Source organism: Apteryx rowi, unplaced genomic scaffold (genome assembly GCF_003343035.1).
Source record: "Apteryx rowi isolate R43461 unplaced genomic scaffold, aptRow1 scaffold_186, whole genome shotgun sequence".
Lineage (NCBI taxonomy): Eukaryota > Metazoa > Chordata > Aves > Apterygiformes > Apterygidae > Apteryx > Apteryx rowi.
The window spans coordinates 843084-863689 of record NW_020448152.1 but is presented as its reverse complement, the minus strand read 5'-3'; the positions used below and the strand labels follow the sequence as shown (position 1 = coordinate 863689).

The following is a 20606-nucleotide window of genomic DNA, read 5'->3' as shown; positions in this document are numbered from 1 at the left end:
AGAGTACAAGGTTTGCAAAAAAGACTCACATGTAAGACTGTTTTGGTCAAGGGAAAGTAAAAATGTTATTTTGATTAAGCTGCAAGTATGCAGGGCCAGTTTAGCAGTAGATTGTTCTTTAGTCTCCTAAGAAAAGCAGCCATCAGGAGATGAAACATGGCAAACTCAGACAAGGGATACAGCGCGCGCATTCAGCCCCGGCTGTAACTGACCGTTGGATAACACGGTTCACTGCGATCTTAACACTTCGGATCCAGAGGGAATTACTGAGGAAGTGCTGTAGCTCAAAGAGAAACTCCAGCGGGGAAAAGCCCGCGAGGGGCAGAGCCGCGGCGCCGGGGTCCGCGGCGGCGCCCGAGAGGCGGCTCCCACGCCCCGTCCCCCGCGCAGAGGCGGCTCCTCCCTTTGGGCAGCAGGGGCGGCGCGGCCCCTCCGCGGCGCGGCCCCGGCTCGGGGCACAGAGCCGCCTTATAGGGGCCCGCAGCCGCCGGCGCTCACAGCGCCGCCCGCCGCCCCGCGCTGCCTATGGCCCCCCGCCGCCCGCCCCTGCCGCTGCCGCTGCTGCTGCTGCTGCTCGCGCTCCCGGCCGGTGAGTGGAGCCGGCGGCGGCGGCGGCGGGGGGCTGCGGGGCTCGGCGGGGGGCCGCGGGGCCCGGCGGGGGGCTGCGGGGCCGGGGCCAGCCAGCACCTCCGCGCGGGGGAGAGGAACGCTGGGGCAACACGTAACTCACCGCAAGGGAACAGCCTGGGAGCCCAGCTGGCAGCTGGAGACCCGAGCTGCGCTGACGACCCCTCCGTTGCTCAACTTGCAACGTGGAAGTTGCAATTCGGGAAGCTTTCGTGTTACTTTGCTAAAGCTCATCAGTAACGTGCAAGTGTATTGCAAACTTCAGTATTTAAAATCGGACTGCAGAATGCAGATTGCATCTGTAATAATAATCCGCGTTCAAAGTCGATACATTTACCCACACCCTATTTTGTAGGTTTTATAGAGAAAGCTATCTCAGAGCATTTAAGTTGCAGATAACTCAAAAGCTAGGAATCGCTAGGACTAAGACTGCCTACAACACCGTACTGCCTTGTTCTGAACGAATGAGTCAAGTTAGTCTTTATGAATAAGTTAGGACGTGAGGATGTAATTAAAGGACCCCTGCCTCATTCCTGCCCATAACAGACAGTACTCACTTAGCAAGTATTTAATTTTTTGTCTCCTGCTTATTAAATAATGTGTACTCCCATGCCCTATTTATTAAGCAGTATTAAAGGCCAGCTGTAATAATTTACAGTCCATTTCCTCATAGATTTTCTGAGATATTCATCACTATAGTACCTGAAAGTACTTATTTCCTTAACACTTCTGTGAAACTTATATTATCATCCCTTTTTACAGATAGGTAGCTGGGTTGACACACAAAAAAGCATCCATTGATTTTAAGTTCTTGTGGTGACATGTTACAACCTGATTTTCCCTACTACTTAAAAGTAATTATTAAAAATTCCCACTATTCAAAGCCTGGCTCTCACCAAGTATTTTATTAGTTTGGTTCTCCAACCCCTGGATATTCAGCAGGTTGGGAACATACTACTGGTAAACATTGATTGTCAGTGTTTTAAAGTGATTAAACTAGCCTTATATTGAACCTCTGTGTAAGGATAAAATCCTGTTTTCCAGAACAGCATTCAGCTGCCTTAACTACGAGATTCTCTTCTGTCTTCTTGCACTTTACACATTCCTGCACAGCTTGGAAATTCACCAAACCAATCTTGCAAATAGAAATCTTCTACAGAGAAGAGCCTCAGTTCATCCTTACAGCAGATCCTTTTTGTGTACTGAATGAAGCAGGGGTCTGGGGAAAAACACGCAATCACAGGATTAAAGAGCATAAGGTGCTTGCATAATGGGGCCAACTTAAGGTTCTAGTAAGCTCACTGCCCCAATTCTGCTTCCTGACCTCAGCCTGCCCCTATTATTCCTCCTGCATTTTGATCAGACTTCATCCTTCGCACAGCACAAATCTCAGCAAGAACATTAAGGAAAGCAGTGCAAGACTTGACTTTGGTTCACTGCTTCTACCAGCCTAAAAATGTCATTACAGGGAGAGCCTGGCTTTGGTCCTATAGCTCTCACAGTCACTCATTCTGTAGGCAGTGAGGAGGAAGGAAAATGCAATTTACCTGCTTCTCAATGCTTGATCCACAAAAATCAAAACAGACAACTATATCTTTTCCAAAAAAATGTACCACATGACCACAGTTTGTAGAGATAACGTGTTGGTAGTCTAGGCAGCAAGATGAGCTGAGAAAGGCCACTCTTGATGGCACATGAAACCATTACAAATCAAAGCAAAAAATCAAAGTTTCTGCAATGCATACAGTTGTTCAGAGGTTTCTACTTCTAGCTAGATCTTGGACATGCATCAGAAAGACCTTCCTCCCAAGTTTCAAGCTCCAAACTACTGGAGCACTATGACTTTACAAAGGAAATATTGCAATATGTAATGATAAATATATTTAACATCATAAATATTTTTGTCATCTCAATCTTTGAAAGAATGAAAATTTTTTGGCTGAAATTCTTTTAAAACTCACAGAGTATCACAGACTAATAGATACTAATAGTGTAGTTGTGTATCACAGTTACATGAAGTTATGTACCTCAATAAAAATATATCTGTAAAAATATTTTAATTATTATTTTTGCATTGTGCCAATTGCAAAGAGAAAAATCTCATAGGAAACATACAAGAGCTTTTTGTGAAAGGTTACGTTTCTAAAATATATTTTTTCCTCCATGCATATAGAAACTTAAAGGATTGGATTTATTTTATATTATAGCAAATTAGGTGACCAGAAAACTATGGAAAAAACGAGAACAGGAAGTTGTAGTGGAAAATATCTTGCAAAGACATGGCAACTATTACATGATAACATACAGCACTTAGCAAAATCTGAACTCTCAAGGGCTTATGCAGACAATGAACCAATAGAGCGTACAATGACGTTTAAATTCTCCATACACAGCAGGACTCTAATTTGGGTAACAGAAATTACAGACTTAAAATTAAGCACAACAGAAGCACATTGTGACTACTTACTGTTATTTTCTCTCAGGCTGTCTTTAGCATTTATATCATTTCAGTCTTCAGAAAGTCGCCTCATGCCTTTTGATCTCTGTGGCTTTGTCATTAAAATGTCAAGAACAACTGCATTTTTTCTTCTCTTTTCTGTAAAGTTTTTCCACCTAAAGTAGTCTCAGAATTGGTAAGGTTTTGCTTTCCCTTCAACCTTTACTGTTAAAGTAGGTACCTCATGTCCAGTTATATCTGACTTTGCTGATGAACAAACCTCTCATAAGTTTTTTTCCTTGAAAACACCTGTCTTTAAAGCTTTCTTTCAAGAACAAGAACAGTTGAATCTTTAAAAAAGGCACTCCCAAACGCAGTTCCAAACATGCAAAAACCACTGGAATTAAATATTATAAGAATTTTTAACAGCTATACCAAGACTAGGCTCGAATTGTAGCAAGTCTGACTAAATTATTTTTCTGTGTTGAATTGTACCTATTTCCTGTGACCTCTAGATATCATATTTTTGACTTTTCATACACATTATAAAGCAACAAAAATAAAACAATCCAAATCCCTCCCATTTTCCCCAGCCACATTTTGATACAGCTGCACACTAGCTGCATGACAAAAACAAATCAATGAAGACCTATTCTACTACTAAAAATAATAGATATACCTGTATTAGGCAGATATTAGTGGTCATACTGTTTTTTCAGGAATGCATAATCAAACCTATAGGAATATTCTTGTCCATAAAGATAATGAGAAGTATCTGTAAAAAGAAGGAAAAGCACATAGAAAGATTTTTAAAACATATCTTAATAGTAAAAAGTTTGGAAACATGCAGCAGTATGTCACTTCACTCTGTTTTCATTCCACACAAGTCCTGACAAAGTATTTCAGAAACTTTATTATGCTGCTAATACACTAAAGGTACCATCATCATACTGACATTCTTATTGCTTATGTAGTTCTATGGGTTCTAGGACAGTCTCTCACCTCTTTTATTATACTCGGATCATAAAGCTGTTGGGACAGATTTTCCTTCAGTCATGTTTAGAGCATCTACTACAATGCAATCTTGGTTTATACCTAGATGTCCAGATGCTGTAACACAAAGAATTTACAGGGATAAAAAGTTTGTGTCCTTCCTTGAACTTATATGGCACATTTCAAAGAATTATACCTGAGCTCCCCAGAGAGGAGATTGTTCATCACTTCCACTTTGCATGGATGTAAATCAAGGGATTGGTATTTGTCAAAAGTGAGCAAGCAATTCTCTGCAACCAGGAATACAATTTGGAAATTCTTGGTTCTCTCTTCCTGTCTTGTAGCACTTCAATACTACCCTTTCTCAGCAGCCAGGAACTGAGATGGAATGAATAAATTCTTCACTTTATTCAGGGATTTCTTTAAAATTACTAACATCATGCAGAACAAGCCCAGCTTTGCCATTAAATACTAACATGGCTCCTTCAGTTCTTGCCGGCTACCAACAAGAGCATAGCCAAATTTCAGTAAACTTTCAAGAATGTAAGTGGTTGTCACTTGTAATGCTGCAGTCTTATTGCAAAGTTTTTTTCAGATGGGAATTTACTGAACCTGTACTGACAGTGAAGATAACACTTTCAATGCTGTCGGAAAGGTAACAATCTGGTAATACCTCAAATGTACGCTTCTACTACCAAGAGCTGAAATACATATTCAGAGCAGCAAAGGAAGAAGAGATGATCACACATCAGCTCCACAACATGACTGCTCTTTTGGCACCTAGAACTACAGAGATTCCAAAACAGTCAACTCAGTACATTCTGTGGACTTTTTGGGAAAGTCTGCGAGGATCACATGCCTCAACAACAGATAATACCATGGAACAAGAGCCATGACGCAGTATATACTATCCACTATCTTAAGAAGGAAGTTTTAGTGCAAATGGAGCTGCAAGTGACTACACAGTCAAGGAAGCTTTCCAATTCCTTAAGATGAGATTACTTGTAATTAATGGCTGAAGATGCATATGCAAGTTCAAGCGCTTCTGTTTTAACATTTGCTCCTATCCCTATACCACATGTCTATGAAGCAGGAAGAAACAATATTTGGGAGTGGTCACCAGTCAGAAAAGTCCTAAATATTGTCTTAGAAAGTCTAGCTACATTCATAAGTAAGGACTAACCACAAACATGTTTTCTAAAACATTTTTACCATTCTCATGCACAAAACAATAGTAGTTCCTTAATGAGGTGACTTCATGAGGTATTTAAATCCCTTTGTTTCATGAAATTATTAGTGCTGGAGGTCACCAACATCCCACATATTCCAAGTTACACAACTGGGCAAGAACTGCCTTGGGGACAATATTTTTCTGACAGATCTTTCATTAACTGATTATAGTTTCTGTAGGAAAATAAATATCAAAGGCCTCAAAGACAAAGTCCAAAGGGTTCTTCTGCTGTCAGTCTTTCACGGACATTGTCAGTTATTCAACAACTTAACCTTTTTCCAATACAGGGAGGTAAGGCTTATAAACTTTTCTTCTTATACTAATTTAGCTTATGGTTTATTTTGGCAAGACAAGTCTTTCCAGTAGCCCTCCATTAACTTGGTTTATACTCATCTGACTTCTTAAAAATTGCTGCAAATAACTTGAAAAAGTCCTGCACAGCAAAGAAATGCTGCCTATTACCGTTGAGGGTCTTTGATCAACCTGAAAAACAAACATGACATGTTGTTTGATAAAAACAGGTTCTCTATCTCTCATCCACATACCACTGACTGACAAATTGCTGGCAATTAGAAAGTAACCCTAAGAAAAGGGTGTCTCAACATTTATCCACTGCCTTTGACCTATGGTTTTAGTACCAACCTGGGGTGGCTTAAACAAAGAAAAAGTTGCTGAATATGGCCTTGCTCTGCAGAAATAATGGTGAGAAGAATCCCTTAAGGAAAATCCTCTTCAAATTCCCCTGGAAATGTTTTCAAGACAAGAAAAAAATCTTTTATTTGGCTTGCTAGCTTAAACATGAGGATGCTGTAGTGGAAAACCAGAACCCCATCCACAGAAGACATTCATGCATATGTAAAGCATTACATTCTACAAACTGACACTGTTGCAGAAGAACATAGGCAAAACTGCATTTTGGGGTAATGACAAAATACTGTAATGCTTATGGCATCTAATCTTAGCAGATTAGTTGACCTAGACCACAGAACACATGCTTGCCCTAGCCACAGTTTTAAGAATAGGAATGACTGAAGTCTACTATTATATGCTGCCTTGACAGGAGGAAACCACTGCAGCTATTCAGAATGCTGTTTAGTATCTTGCTCACTATAGAGTGGGGGTAAAGGGACCGGGTCAAGGACAGCTAGTCATTGTGGCCCCAGAAGGTCAGAATCAAAACAAGATACTGCTTTATTATTCTCAAATACTGGCATTCATTATTAAAATTATGAAAAAAAGTGACCATATAACTGCAGGAATGCAGAAATGATTCAATACCAAGTAAAGAGTTTTTCTTCCCCCTCCCCCAGTTTATAAAGGCACTGTTGGGGAAGCTCATTTTAGGAATCGAAGAGGAATTCTTGAATTAGCTGGAGCCATCAGATGTACTACAGGACGTTCTCCTTTTGCCTACCTACGCTATGGATGCTACTGTGGTCTGGGAGGAAAAGGCTGGCCCAAGGACAAAGTAGACTGGTAAGAGTAGCTATTTATCTGATTAGTTAAGTGCTGAATTTATGCAGCGGACAGAGTAAAAGGATTAAAATAAGAATTAAGCTTATTTAACGTCAGTGAGAGAACTGAGTTTAAACGCACTCTGGAGTGCTAAGAAAGTATGAAACATTAAAATTGTATTGCTGTGTACCTACGTGAGTCTTCCTTTAACTCCAGCTCTGACTGCATTAATATTGGCTTCACAGTACAACTGAGTTTCTTTGCTGTTGCTGTTTGGCCAAGACTTAAAGACCCAAAGTCTTCTTGGAGAGGTCTTCAAACTTTCAAGCTATCTATAAAAATATTCACAATTGTAAATGTTCTCATTCTACTTTCATCCAACCTATAAGTATTCAAAATAATGCACACAGACTTGTGCAAAATTCAGCCTGTTGAAAAACAACTTTTGAATGAAAGGAATTATGATTTTTTTCTAAAATAATTATAAAAATAGAACTTTTGTATTTAACTTTATTTTATAATCAAAGATTAGCTGTGAGGAAGATAATTTCCTAGTTAGATTAGTTAAATAAAGGTTCTATACTTTCAAGTTTATCATTATAATAGTATATTTACCCATCATATGTTACATCTCAAGTGCTGACTTATCAGACCCAGACTTACCATAAATCGAAAAGAAAACAAACATGAAACTCATATTTAGGGTAGAATATATGGAAAGATCACACTTGAACATTTTGCATAAGCATTCTAGCTGTCATTAGACTAAATCTTTTATAATCTTTGCCTAGATATTTCAGGCTTTTGCATATAAAATCTGTTATTTTAAACACAATTCTGTAAAATGCAGTTGCTGCTTTAATGACTGGGAACACATATGGAAAGGGACTGTTGTTAGTTCTGGCCACTGTTTTCCCAAAGATAAACGATGGAGTATCTGCAGCCTGCAAATCTTTCCTTGTGGGTATATTTTTCACTTTACAAAAGTCTCAAAGCAGCAAGAAACTTCCTCTTCAGGAAATACAGCTAATTATTTGTTGTCTGGATTTTAGTAACTACATATTAGGAAAAAGCCAAAAATGAGTGTACTTGATCTGCTTCAGCATTTGAAACAATAAAAAAAAATTGCACTAGTTAATATGCAGAGTTAAACACTCTTACCAAGTTTTCTTAAAGTTTTGACCTACATTGTGGACTGCCTATATTAAGAATTATCTCTGAAAATGAATTAAATGAAATTACAGGAATACTTAATCTGAAGCAAGAATGCCTATAATGGAGTTATTCAAGTAACAGTTACTGCATTGAAATTTATGCCTGCCATTTGTAAAAATAAACTTTCAAATGGTGACAAACCTTACACTGCTTTCATAAGATCAAATGTAAAATCCATAAGTATCTACTCCTATATTTAATTGAAGACTAAAGTTATTTAAAATTTTAGTAAGAAATGTTTTCTTACAGAGTTTACTATTTCCTTATAAACACACGAAGATAGACTGGACCATGGCAAAACAAGCCACGATTTCCTGGTTTATCTGCCTTAGTCCTGCTACAAAGACTCTCTAGAAGTCTCTCTTTTTTTTTTTTTAAAGACTTATTCCCTTATGCTAAAATGGATGTATTGAGCTACTTCAAAAACATTGTGCTGTTCAGCTGTAAAGTGTTTCAGGATCTTTAAATGAAGATTGGTGTGGAATTACCAAGTTATTATTTAATAAGCATAAGGAAAAAAGCAGTAATTGCAAGTGAGAGCTCACAGCATAAACTTTTTCTCATGCAGACACAAGTTCCTCAGGCAACCTAAACACCATCCAAAAATCTGTGCCTTCTGTAATATGATGTTTTTAGGCTACCAGAAGGAAACATATGACTGAATGTAAAGAATTCGCTGACACATCCTGTCCTTCCACAGAAGGAAAGGGAGTACAGTTACAGCTTGCAGCAAAGACTTACAAGCTCTCCAATTTCAGGTCCTTGTTACCTCCCCTACTTCCTATTCTGGGCTTGCAATGGCTCTACACCAGAGAGCAACTCTTTTTCAAGCACTAAAACAAGCCATTAATGCTTACTTGAAAATACCGTTCAGTTCCACAGTGTGACAGAAAGCCTATGAATTCACTGTCCCAGTTATGAAAAGAACCGTTTGGAAGCATCATTTTGGGCAATTTCCCAAACTTTCTCATGATACTGAGGCAAAGTTTTAGTAATAGTACGGGATTAAACAGCACCCATGCCTACTCATTGCTGAACTATTCACCTGCCCTCAGCTTCTCTGCCACCATCTAAGGACTTTGCTCTAAGAATGCATTTATGATAATATGCTACAGCCTAACAAGCTTTTTCCCCCCCTCCCTATTAGTAACTGCTACAAGAACATCCCTAACTGTGGCAGATGAATGTGCCACTCATTATGTGACAGACCATTCTGGTGTTTATTCCTCTTTTTCTTGGAAGGGGTAGGAGAGAGGGATACCTACATAGAAGTCTATTATGTTTAAAACCGAGAATACTTTAAAGATTCCCTACATTTTCATATATGAAGAAGTTAAACTAATTCAATGTACATCAGACACTAATTTTGATCATCACTGATTAAAGAAGAATAAATTTGTTCAAGTGATCTATTAAATAATTATTCTCCTCTTGATTCCTGAGCAGTGAGCAGTTTGTACACACAGATAAATTCACTGTTTTATTATTTCACAGACTATAGAAACATACTGATACAAAACATCCAGATTATAAGACCATAAATTACTGTAGTATGAATGAAGGCCAGTCTACTTCCATTATTCTCAGGTGCTGCTTTAACCATGACTGCTGCTACGGTAAGGCAGAGCAAGCAGGTTGTCACCCCAAGACAGAAAGTTACAGTTGGGAGTGTGAAGACGATGCAGCTGTGTGTGGTGAGTGAACAGTTTCAGTTTTTAGTTTTACCTTTATTTATTGTCTAATGGACCTTACAGATGGACATTTTCTTAAAAACCTGCAAAATTCTTATTTCATCTTCCCTCCCTTTAGGACTTTTTTTGCCAGTGTAAGCTGTGTCTCCAGAAAGCACAGCTATGCCAGTTGAATGTAATTTCTTCTTCCTAATTCCTACCTGCTAACATACATAAGCAAACCAAATTCTGATCTGTGGGCTTCTGTGATCATTTCAGAAAGCACTACAAAAACCCTCTGTTTGATTAAGTTACACAGCATTTACATACATTAAGGAACCCATGTTATGCTACACTGCTGCAGGTCACAAATTATGTCTTCAACAGGAGAGCAACTACAAACAGGGGGCCAGAAAATTACAACTTTAAAACGGATCTTTTTCATACTTTATACAGAAAATACTTCACCCTATCTATAAGTTTATGATGAACAAGTTTTTGGCATAGTTATCACTGATCAGTTGAACAGCTTACTGTTAGTGGCTGCAATTTATGAATTAATTTGCAATTACAACTTATGATTTCCAATGCACTGATGTAATAATATATTTGATGACTAAGTTTATTTATGGAAGTAATATGTCCACAAGCCATAAAATATGAATTTGAAAATATTTACATAATCAGTGCACAAGTGCCAACAGAATAGTGACTGCCTCCTGGTAAGTTTTGTTTAATTGCTCCAAAATATGAATATAATACATTTATCAATCAATAGTGTAAAAGATAGAGACAAAAAGATGACAAGAAACAAAGTGAAAAGGTATGAGATTGATTTTTTTTTTTCTCCATTAAAACAAGATTTGTTTAACAACTCCCACCAGCTTTAAACAAAGTTTTCATCTGGTACGCTTGAAGGACTTTCTGAAACTATGCGTTCACTCGAAAGCCCCTAAGCTTTCAGAATTTTTTAAATTCAGGTGCTAAGTCAAAATTATTTTGCTTGTAATTCTGTACTGCTACCTGTGATGCAAATCAGCTTGAGAATTGGTTACTATTTGCCCCACAAAAATACAGACCTTAATATAAAGTTGTTTACATCAGAGGGTCTGAGTTTCTGACCACCATACTTTAAAGGCAAAAAAAAGTAAGCCATTCAACAACACACAAAAAACTCATTTCACAGCCCAAATAAGGATCTGCCTGACCTAAAATCACATCAAAGTTTTTGACACTGTTTCCCTTCCTCCTTTTCATTCAGCCTTTACTTTGCCCATGTCTGCCTCATACAGCCTCTCTACCTCCCTCCTCTGCTTCAAAGATATCAAGCATCTTCCATCTCAAACTATCTGATTAACAGTCAAGTTACAGTCAGCCTATATCTGCCTTTAAAGGCTACTGTTCCTATTCCAGTCCAGAAGTTGACTATTTTAAAATGCTGTCTAAGACGGTAAGCATATTATCAATAAACAAAAGTTGAAACAAAGTACCTGGCATACCATGGAGAAGATTAAATTTGGAGCAAAAAGAAGAAAAGAAATAGTTCTTCTTTATTCTTCTTAGTTAATGTTTTGTTTATGCTATCGAGTAGTTCTTAAGGTAGCTAGTTACAACTTGAACATATATGCATTAAGAACACTTTCATTTTATAGCAGAATTCAAATTCATTCACAAACTGAACACTAGTTCTGCTCCAAGGCAAATCTTCAGCAGAGATTTACCTAGCTTTCAAAATGTTAAATACTCAGATAAAATGTTACCATGGTTTTTTAGTTTACAGAGAATCACAGAGAGAAAATAATCACACTTCTGGGTTGGCATAATTAAACCAAAATAATTGCTGTAGAAGAAACTGTTCACACCAAGAAATCTATTAAGTTATAACACTACAGTTATAAAACAAATGCCAGACCTGGATTTTAATCATACTTGAACACATCTTACCTAACTTTTTACTGACCACCTTAATAAAAAAGGTGGGCAATTTAAGCTGAACATTGAACATCTTTGTATCTCTTATTTCAAACATGTAATTTTTAATGCTATAACCTTTAATAGCTTAAAGCATATGGAAAATAGAAAACTTCTTCCCAAACACAAGATTTGCTAGAGCAACTGGGCAGAGGGAAGTGTCACACACCATTTTCTAAAGAGGAATTAGCTATTAGATTTCCTTTTTAGAGAAGGGGAAGAAGAGTATTAAAGTCTTTATCCAATGACTGTAATTTCTTCTGCCGAGATAGTTCAGATGATTAATCAATTTTTGCTAAACCAAACAATGCTTATATATTCTCTAATAATGAGATGTCCAGCATGGAGCTCAGTCTAAAGAACATGAAGGAGCTATAGATCTTACTACAACTCAGTGCAGATCATATTACACTTGAACAATGAGAGCAAAACAAAGTATGATCAGTGTTTTATAAAAGATTACAACTGTTTATGTGACAAACATGGAATGGAAGGTAACAATTGTTATATTTCCATTTGATATTTTTAATTAATTCAAACTAATATCAGACTAACCTTTATTTTCTTTCAGAATCCCTAGAAGACAGATGTCAAAAAATGGCATGTGAATGTGACCGTGAAGCTGCCAAGTGTTTTTCTAAAGCCCCCTATCATGTAAAGTACCTTTTGTGGCCAGATTTTATGTGTGGTGAGATTCAGCCTTTCTGTAGATATTAGATACAGGATACCAGTCTTTATGAAAATTCTGTATGTATTTAAATCTAAAAAGACAATTTTTCTTGTCACGGTAGTAAAAAACAAATGATTTTGCCCCTTTTTTGATCCTCCTTTCTACAACCCCAGCCCCTCCAGCCCTGAATGGCCAAAGCAAACATTTGTCCTCTTGTTTATCTTTCATTGGACTAAAAGCAAATTCATTATTTCTGTGTAAGCTTTCACTGATTAAATACTAAATAGGAATTTATCAGCTTAAGGAGTAACTGACTTAAAATTCATCTGGTTTACCTTCAGATTCACCATATCATTCCCTGAAATTTTTCATCCACCCCCCACTGGATATATGATGCCATCCTTTCCACTGACATTCAACTTAACTCTGATTTGTGACATGTTAACATTTGTTAACTTTGAACTGACCAGAAAAAAATGCATGAAGTGACCGTGTCAGTGTAAAGAGCCCTCTTATCTACATTAAACACTCATTACTAAGCCTAATTTAACTTTTGGATCGCATTCTACTTAAGAAGTCTTACCTGTATTAAAAATTGCTTAATATAATTTTTTTTGCATGTATTAATTTTACTTTTTTTTTTTTTAATAATTTTCTTAGAAGTTGTTCATTTGATGCAGTTCTAGCTCCTCACTATGTACACCTTGAGTTTCCTATAGGCACAGGGGAAAGAAACTGTACCTTTAAAACTTTAGAGACAGATTAAGAGTGCAAATGCAAACTGGCAATAAAACACATATCTGAAAAAAGTAGCAGTCACTGAGACCAACTACCTTTCCCCTAAGCATTTGATCTCACAGGAGAGCATGAGTTTGCAAAGTTCAGAACTGTATACCTCATAAGGATGTAAAGATGGTTTTAGCTAGGGTCACATCATAGTTTTTGGAAACCTTTTATGAAGGGAAATCAAGAAAAAGAATTGCTGAATAATACACTTTTTCATTACCGATAATTTTAACAGTTTAAGAACTGAGAATGTTTTAAGTCTATTTTGACTCCCCTCAACTCACTTAAAGCCAGAGGGCTAGATAACAAATTTACACAAACCAAAGCTAATGCCACGTATTTCAATATAAAAATTTAAATAAAACTTCTTTAGAAAGAAGGACTATGATTTAAAAAGAGATCTTTAATCTTTAAAAATATTCATAGGTAAATTTGAAGTTCATTTTAATGATACAAATGAAAAAAAACACAAGACAATGTAAGGGGACACGACATTTAAAAAAAAAAACAACTTAACTTTTGCTTCAGTCAAAAACCATACATTATCAAATGGCAATCCTGTTTATACAAAATAAAATTTCAATCAGTATTTAGTCACAGATCTAGATATACGCATTATATTGCAGTAAGGCGTAATTACAGTGTCAGGTCACTTTTCCAGAATAATCCTTGTAAGGGATAACCCTGAATTTATTTTGAGGATTAGCACTTTAGGAAGACAGCATTAAGCACACTACTGATGAAGTCTAACTGATCTGAACAAAGAAAATTTTGAATGGCAATTGCCACATTTTCCAAAACAACCCTCAAGCACTCTTTGCCTTCAACAGGGAAAATTTTAAAACAAATGCCACTGTGAGATTTGTGTATTTGACTGTCAGAACTTCACATTTAAAGCTGACTGAAAACCCTGAAGTACTTTCAATATCAAGCCTATCCAGGAACAGCTTTCCTTTGGCAAACTTAAGTTCTGAGTAACACATTGCTGGTATGAAATACTAACTTATAGAATCACTGTAGCTGTTCAGAAGACAATAGCTTTAAGGCTTTACCTAGCAGGCTTGAAAATAACCAGATATCACAAGACAGAATAGGGAAGTTTGATTTTGTTAATCTAAATTTGGACATGACAGTATAGGTTTTTAATGGCTAATTCACACGTGAATTTTTTTTTAAAAGAAAGTTCATTTTGAATAATAAAGCCCATCTTTAGCTTGGAATCCAGCTGGCTTAAGAGTAACTTACCTTAAGGCTTTTTTGCATGTTTGAGTTAACATAATCCATCACTTTCACTACCACATACATAAAGAAGAAAAGCAAAGCTTCAATCAAATACCAGTTTTTAGAAATTAAACAACTCAATAGTTCCAATGCCAGTCATTGCACTTGTGTTTCCAGACGCCTTACTTCTTTAACCACGAGATCAATATTTATAATTGGGTTAAAGTACAAGGCCCAGTAAAACAAACAGTTGCAGACAAACTGAGGAATAAAAGGCCAAAAAATGGCAACAAAAAGACCCTGGGTTGAGACTTTCCAGAAATGTCTCCACATTCTGTGAGGAATAGTCCTGTGAAAAAGGAAAGGGAGAGGCTTAGAGGGACTTTCTGTTTTGTTTTTAACCATTCTAAGAAGAGCTAGTATGTGCTGCAGTCTCAAATTAACACTCAATTATCTACAAAACATCATTTTGCACTCTAGAAAAAGTTTCTTAAAACACATTAATATTACATTTTATATGAAGAAGCATTAAGCCAATTTATTCCAACCACAAAACACAGCAAGTTAAAGTGGTCAAACTCCAGATTTGTCATAGATTATCGTGATATACCTTGTTCTCTTATGAACACGTTCTGCCCCCTAACTGTAGACAGAGAAAATGAAAACCCTGTACACCATCAAAGCAAGAATTTCTCCCAGACAAATTCTAAAAATCTATCACCAAAAGATCACAGCAATTATGAAGTAATATCAGTACCCCTAAAATAAGACTAAAGTAGTAAGTGAAAGCAGCAATTTTGATCACATTGGTGATCACCTATCAGAGAAAACATCAATGTAACTAGTTTGTTATTTATGATCCTGAGCAAGCATCCTTCAATAACTATATCATAAGCATATCAAAACAACATTCTTATGTATTTATTTCCCAGCAGACAACTAATTCCAATTACCATAAAGGTGATTCTCAGTGTAACAGTTAACATTCATCTAACACTTAAAAACGTGCATATTACCATTACTGCATTTGCTACATCTAAACAGTAAAACCAGCTATAAGAAGTCCTTTCAAGTATTCACAGAAAGAAAAATATTCAAGTGTGAGTGCTAGTGCAGATTCAGATTAATATATTCTTATTAACCCTAGAGTTGTGTTTAGTCATTTCAGCAAGCAACTGTGAAACCATGACAGATGGTTATTTTCTTATTTTTAAAGCCGTGTATTTCCTATCCTCTTCAACAAGCTCAGTAAGACTTACTTCAATTCTCTTCTTGACCACAGCCTCCAAAAGGAGAATAACTCCAGGACAGACAGCAACATGGCATTTACAATTATAAATCTTGATGTCCAGTAGTGCACCTCCAACCAGTCCCAAGCAAATTCAGCTATCAACTGGTATGGCAAAAATAAATACTTTACAATGAATTCTCTCCACTGTTTCCAAGTAGGATCTTTAAGGTCCTATAAATCAGGATAAAAAGACTGTGAATCAATTTCATATTAAACAGACAAAATAGTGGTTTATTTCCACTACTGAAATATTTAATATTTGCTTTTTCCTACATTGAAAGCAATATTTTATCTTTACGGTATTTTCTGATAGACAATATTATAACCCGGTAATTTCCATTACATTAGCATAAAACATCACAGACAGTCAGGCTTCACGCTGTCATTCAAAAAAGCAGATATTTAGAGTGAAATGCCTTTCCATAGTCACTTGAATGTTAAAAAAAAAAAAAAAAAAAAAAAATCAGTTTCACATATTTAAAGTCTTAAAAGCCTGAAACTAATCTTATTAAGGGTTATTGTATGGGATTACCGGTAGGATGACCATAAAGCAAAGGAGCTGCTTACTCTAAAGGAATTTTTTTAAGCTGTATTGTAAAAAGCTGAAATGATGAAGAATTACATCGTGTGTTTTCACCAGGTAGTCTTAAAGTGCTTCAAATTAAAACAAGTAGCATATTTAAAGTTTTGAACACCTACTAGTAGTTTTGTGACAATATCTTCATATTCCTCTTCTTGCATAGGACAAATTGTGTGGATGAAAGGTAGGAAAGTTTCTGCATAATCAAACAAATACAGGTATAACATACTGAGTCTTGGAGAACTCTTCAGCGCATATAGAAGAAAGAGTGATTTTCCAGGATTTACTGCCTGAAAGGTATCAAATTATCAAATTTCAAACAATGAAAACAAACTGCAAGAGGCATACCAGTTGTTAGACTTTTCTGATGATCTTTATTTTTTGTTCCCACACCATCTCTTCCAAAAATTACTGTTCATTAACTAAGCAATTTCTATAGAGATAATTCAACTGCCTTAAGATTCCTTCTGAACTTAATTTTTCTTTTTTAAACAGTATTTAAAAAATATTTAGTATACATGATGGACTTTATACAAAATTTACCTTATATTCCCAAAGGTTCTGTGGTGGTTTAACCCCTAAAGTTTTGACACATTCCAATTCCGTCATAATAGCTTTTCTATGATTATTGTTCTCTATATTGTAAGGCTCCTTTGTGAAATCTTCCTCTGTCAGTGTTAGAAGTAGCCTTCAAAAACAGAAGAATTCAGAGGGTAAACAGTGACTATCCACCAAAAAAAACCCAAACCACTAACAAATTAGCAATGAGATGCTGAAACAATAAGCTACTGACAGAAGATACCACCTTTTGGATAATGTTCCATACCAAACGTTCTGAATCAACTGCATCTCAGAGCCTGGGTTTTAAATATCCTTCTTTTCAGAGTTTTCTCTTGCTTGTGCTCAGCATGCAAATTTATTAGCATGTTGGGTATTACTGAACACAATACTTCACAGATCTAGTTTGGTCTCCTGAAATCAAACCTACAGCTCTAGGGTGGACTGCAACAATGCATATAGCGTATGCATATTTTCAGAAGAAAGAAAAGGTGTGGTGGGGGTGTTGATAATGCATTAGTAGAATTTTACTTTCAATATCATTTCAATCCATACTGTCAGCATTTAAACAAGTTGTTAGAAAAAATTCAGGTAGCTTCCTTAATATTTACTACTAAAGTTTCTAACTAGATGTGTTAAACTGCTCCTGAATTTTACTCTGATACATCAACAGAAGAATATTCCCCCAATCTATGGAACAAACTCATTTTGCAATATACCATGCCTAATGAAAGCTATCCAGTAGTCCAATCAAGTGACAGCTGTTCTTGTCACTGACACTTCTCACCTTCCATTCACTTTCTCATGCAAAAATCTTTCTTTATAATGTGACGCCCATGGGCCCAGCTGCTCTAGCCAAAGGATCACTTCTTCAGCAGTCCATTTAGCAACAGGCTTTTGGACAAGAAGATCATCTTCAAATTCTCTGCTACTCCAGTGATACCCAAGTAGAACTACCTACACGTACATTAAAAATAAAAAAGAGATTCTTTACCTGCAAAGCAAATATATTAGTGATATGAGGAAAATAAGCATGCATTATAGTGCCTGACATGTAAAATCATCCATTTTAAGGACCCTAGAATATTCAGCTTATAAGAAAGTTTGAGCAATATCTTGAAATTTTACCTGATTTGTCTAACTTCCATTTGCTGTATATTGCAATTCTATTTCCTGACAAACAGCTCTGAATGCCACCTAATTTACTTAGCTCAATTGAAGTCTCTTGTATGCTGATGACATTTTTATGTATGTGTAATTTAGGTATATTTGATTACACACTTAATGAAGTAAATATGGAAAAACATCGAGATGAAACTTACTGCTACACAAGTTAAAGCTGTCAGAACGCCTGAAAAAAATCCTCCTCCTCGAGGATTAATTCTTCTCATGTTTGGAGCTGTAGGAATCTGTTCATTCCCATATTTTTGGAAGGTTGCTAAACTGCGTGCTACATCACTGTTTTGTTGAATATCTTCTTTTCTTTGTTCAATGGCATCAGAAAATAGCTTTTCAATTACATCCCTGATGGGAAAAATACTTGTCATTGTACTATAACCCACTGATACTTAACATTCAGAAAAGGGACTCATTTTTAGATGTTTTCCAGCTTCTACTAGAGACAATTTTGAAAGCAAGAAAACATTTGTTATTAAGACTTACTACAGCAAAGTCAAACTTCAACCAATCACTTCAAAACAGCATATTCCTTAGCTTCTGGAGACTGAGGAAATTAAAATCTCTCGTTAAAAAATTAATCCTTATTTCATTTATAAAACTAGTATTGTGTGTGCTACTGGCAAGCCTTGATTATTCAAAAATGTTAAGCAAAAGACAACATAAAAGCCTACTGTCAATCCTACAGTCTATTTAACAAAATATTTTTAACAGAAGTCAATGTTGCCTTGAAAACGCATCACAAGAACTTGTGGGTAATTCAAAACAACAAATGAGTATTTCTAGTTTTGTTCTGCAGTAAGATCTAATTTATTCTTATACACAATTCCAACTAAGAAATAATCACACAGTTATCAAGATCATTCTAACTTTGAAGGCTTTGAAGATCTTTGTGAAAGTTCAGATTGCTAATAAACTACAAAAATCTGCAGCAAACTCAAGAAACCAGACAATTAAAAGCATATTACAATCACCTGAGGAGGATGTTGACTTTGGGGAATCCTTCCCACTTTTCTCTGCATTCTGGACATTCATTCTTCTTGGAGGACACCCACCACAAGGCTAGGCAATGTCTACAGAAACTATGCCCACAGTTCAGGGTGGTGGGATTGACCAGAATGTCATAACAGCAATGACAAAGGAACTCACTAACTGATATCCGGCGGCTGATTTCAGGAGAAGCATGTGTTTTAACTTTTGCCGTCTCTGGTTCACTTTGTAAAGTCTCATCTTCTTCCATTTTCCTTTTATGCTTTATTCAAACAGAAAGCTGTCTTAGATTATCAAATCAGGTAAGTCATTACTTCTGCAAAGCAACAAGATAAACTTCATTAAAAAAATTACTATAGAAGTTTAGAATTGCAAGCAGCATATTTTATCAGTGGAATATCCTTTGTCACTCAGATGGCTTTAAACTCCTTAACTTAACTAAATTAGCTCTTCCCAAACTGAAACGTGACCTTCTACTTTTCATTGACAATTATTGCAAGCTACAATCAAAACCAGATTCTAGATGTAAACAGTTGGGCTCAATCTCCCTATATTTTCTTTTCCATTGTCATATATCACATAAACGTGAAACCAAAAAACTCACTAACCCTATGATTCAGATAAACTTTTTATTTTGACTGTATATTTAATCAAGGTTTTAGTAAAAGACACCACGTCAAAAGAAATGTCAATAGAAAATACAATCATAGGATAAAAAAAAATCAATACCCATATAACATAATGATTAACTTCCTCCATTCCTGTTCTTTCCAAACATGTTCAATAAAACATTTTTAACATAGGTCAGTGCTGGCATTACTATGCAATGTCAGAAAAGTTGATCCACAAAGTCACATGCTTCAAAATTATATGGGATTGGTCTGCTTGCCTTTTCAGTGAAGGACAGAGCTCCAAATTAACTTCTTTACTGGTAATTACTCTTTTTTAGTATTTCAGAAAACACAAAGCTAGGACAGAATTGAAGATTTTTGCCTAGCTTACCAAATAAAATTACAAACCTATTTGCTTGATGTTCCTATTATATTCTCTCTCCAGTAGTGATATCTATTTCATAAGAAAAACACTCAAAGAGATCATCTACTTATTAGTCATCATATACAACATATATGTTAGAAATTAAACTAAACTATACCATTTTCTCTTCAGTCACTACCCGACCAAAACATGCTTGCTCTGCCACCATCTGACTCCTGTTTACTAATGGGTTACCATCTTTCTCTCAAGATGAAACACGAGATAAGCCTGCAAGTTGGTTAAAAAAAAAAAAAAAGGCAGTACAGAAATACATACCAATAGTGCAACTAGGATCCTCAAACTGCTTACAAACATTTCTTTCCCCAGTGAAGCAAAGACTGTTGGCTTTCTGGAAGACAGACCTGAAACATTACTTATAAGAGGAGAAACAAAAACAAGGTTTGGCACCCAAGAACATTCTTCCAGCTTTCCTAGGAGAGGGAGGCAACAGAATTCCCGCGGGTGCAGGAGCATTTCACCGCTCAGTCTCTACGCCAAACAAGCGAACAGGCAGAAGCAGAAGCCGTACTAGTGCCTCTCTTTCCTACTTCGGCCTCCTTCCTCCCATCTGCTTGCTTGCTCCGGGCCGAGCGCCGGTGCTGGGGGCCTGGCGCGACGCTACCGCCGTTTGCTCCCCCAAAGCGAAGCAGAGCAGGGCCGGGCCGGGCCCCCCCGCGCGAGCTGCGGCCGCCGCGCTCCG

The 20606-nt window shown here is 36.6% G+C and overlaps 2 protein-coding genes and 1 long non-coding RNA gene across 17 annotated transcripts in view; 1 reads left to right on the top strand and 2 right to left on the bottom strand.

Moving 5' to 3' along the window:
- LOC112964150 overlaps positions 1–7198 on the bottom strand; it is a 17130-nt gene extending 9932 nt beyond the window's left edge. For 2 of the 9 annotated variants that reach the window (XR_003252876.1, XR_003252882.1), the window contains exons 1-3: positions 6934–7198; positions 4067–6030; positions 3095–3839 (exon numbers count right to left, since the gene is read on the bottom strand). This is a non-coding gene — a long non-coding RNA (uncharacterized LOC112964150). Of the gene's footprint in view, positions 1–1517; positions 1847–3094; positions 3840–4066; positions 6031–6933 lie in introns of those variants that run through there. The other 7 variants (XR_003252881.1, XR_003252878.1, XR_003252877.1 and 4 more) reach the window with 7 other exon arrangements.
- PLA2G10 (phospholipase A2 group X) lies at positions 6024–14118 on the top strand. Its single transcript, XM_026061881.1, is given in 4 exon segments — positions 6024–6593; positions 6595–6764; positions 9546–9652; positions 12171–14118. Coding segments are annotated over 4 exon segments (462 nt in total). The 5' UTR covers positions 6024–6554; the 3' UTR covers positions 12317–14118.
- Positions 13439–20606, bottom strand: part of BFAR (bifunctional apoptosis regulator) — a 13540-nt gene continuing 6372 nt past the window's right edge. For 2 of the 7 annotated variants that reach the window (XM_026061876.1, XM_026061877.1), the window contains 8 exons: positions 20183–20279; positions 18856–19133; positions 18028–18229; positions 17493–17662; positions 16691–16835; positions 16267–16437; positions 15536–15738; positions 13439–14625 (listed from right to left, as the gene is read on the bottom strand). In XM_026061876.1, the coding sequence (XP_025917661.1) occupies positions 14433–14625; positions 15536–15738; positions 16267–16437; positions 16691–16835; positions 17493–17662; positions 18028–18229; positions 18856–19133; positions 20183–20221 (1401 nt within the window). In that variant the 5' untranslated portion in view covers positions 20222–20279 and the 3' untranslated portion in view covers positions 13439–14432. Of the gene's footprint in view, positions 14626–15535; positions 15739–16266; positions 16438–16690; positions 16836–17492; positions 17663–18027; positions 18230–18855; positions 19208–20182; positions 20588–20606 lie in introns of those variants that run through there. The other 5 variants (XM_026061878.1, XM_026061875.1, XM_026061874.1 and 2 more) reach the window with 5 other exon arrangements.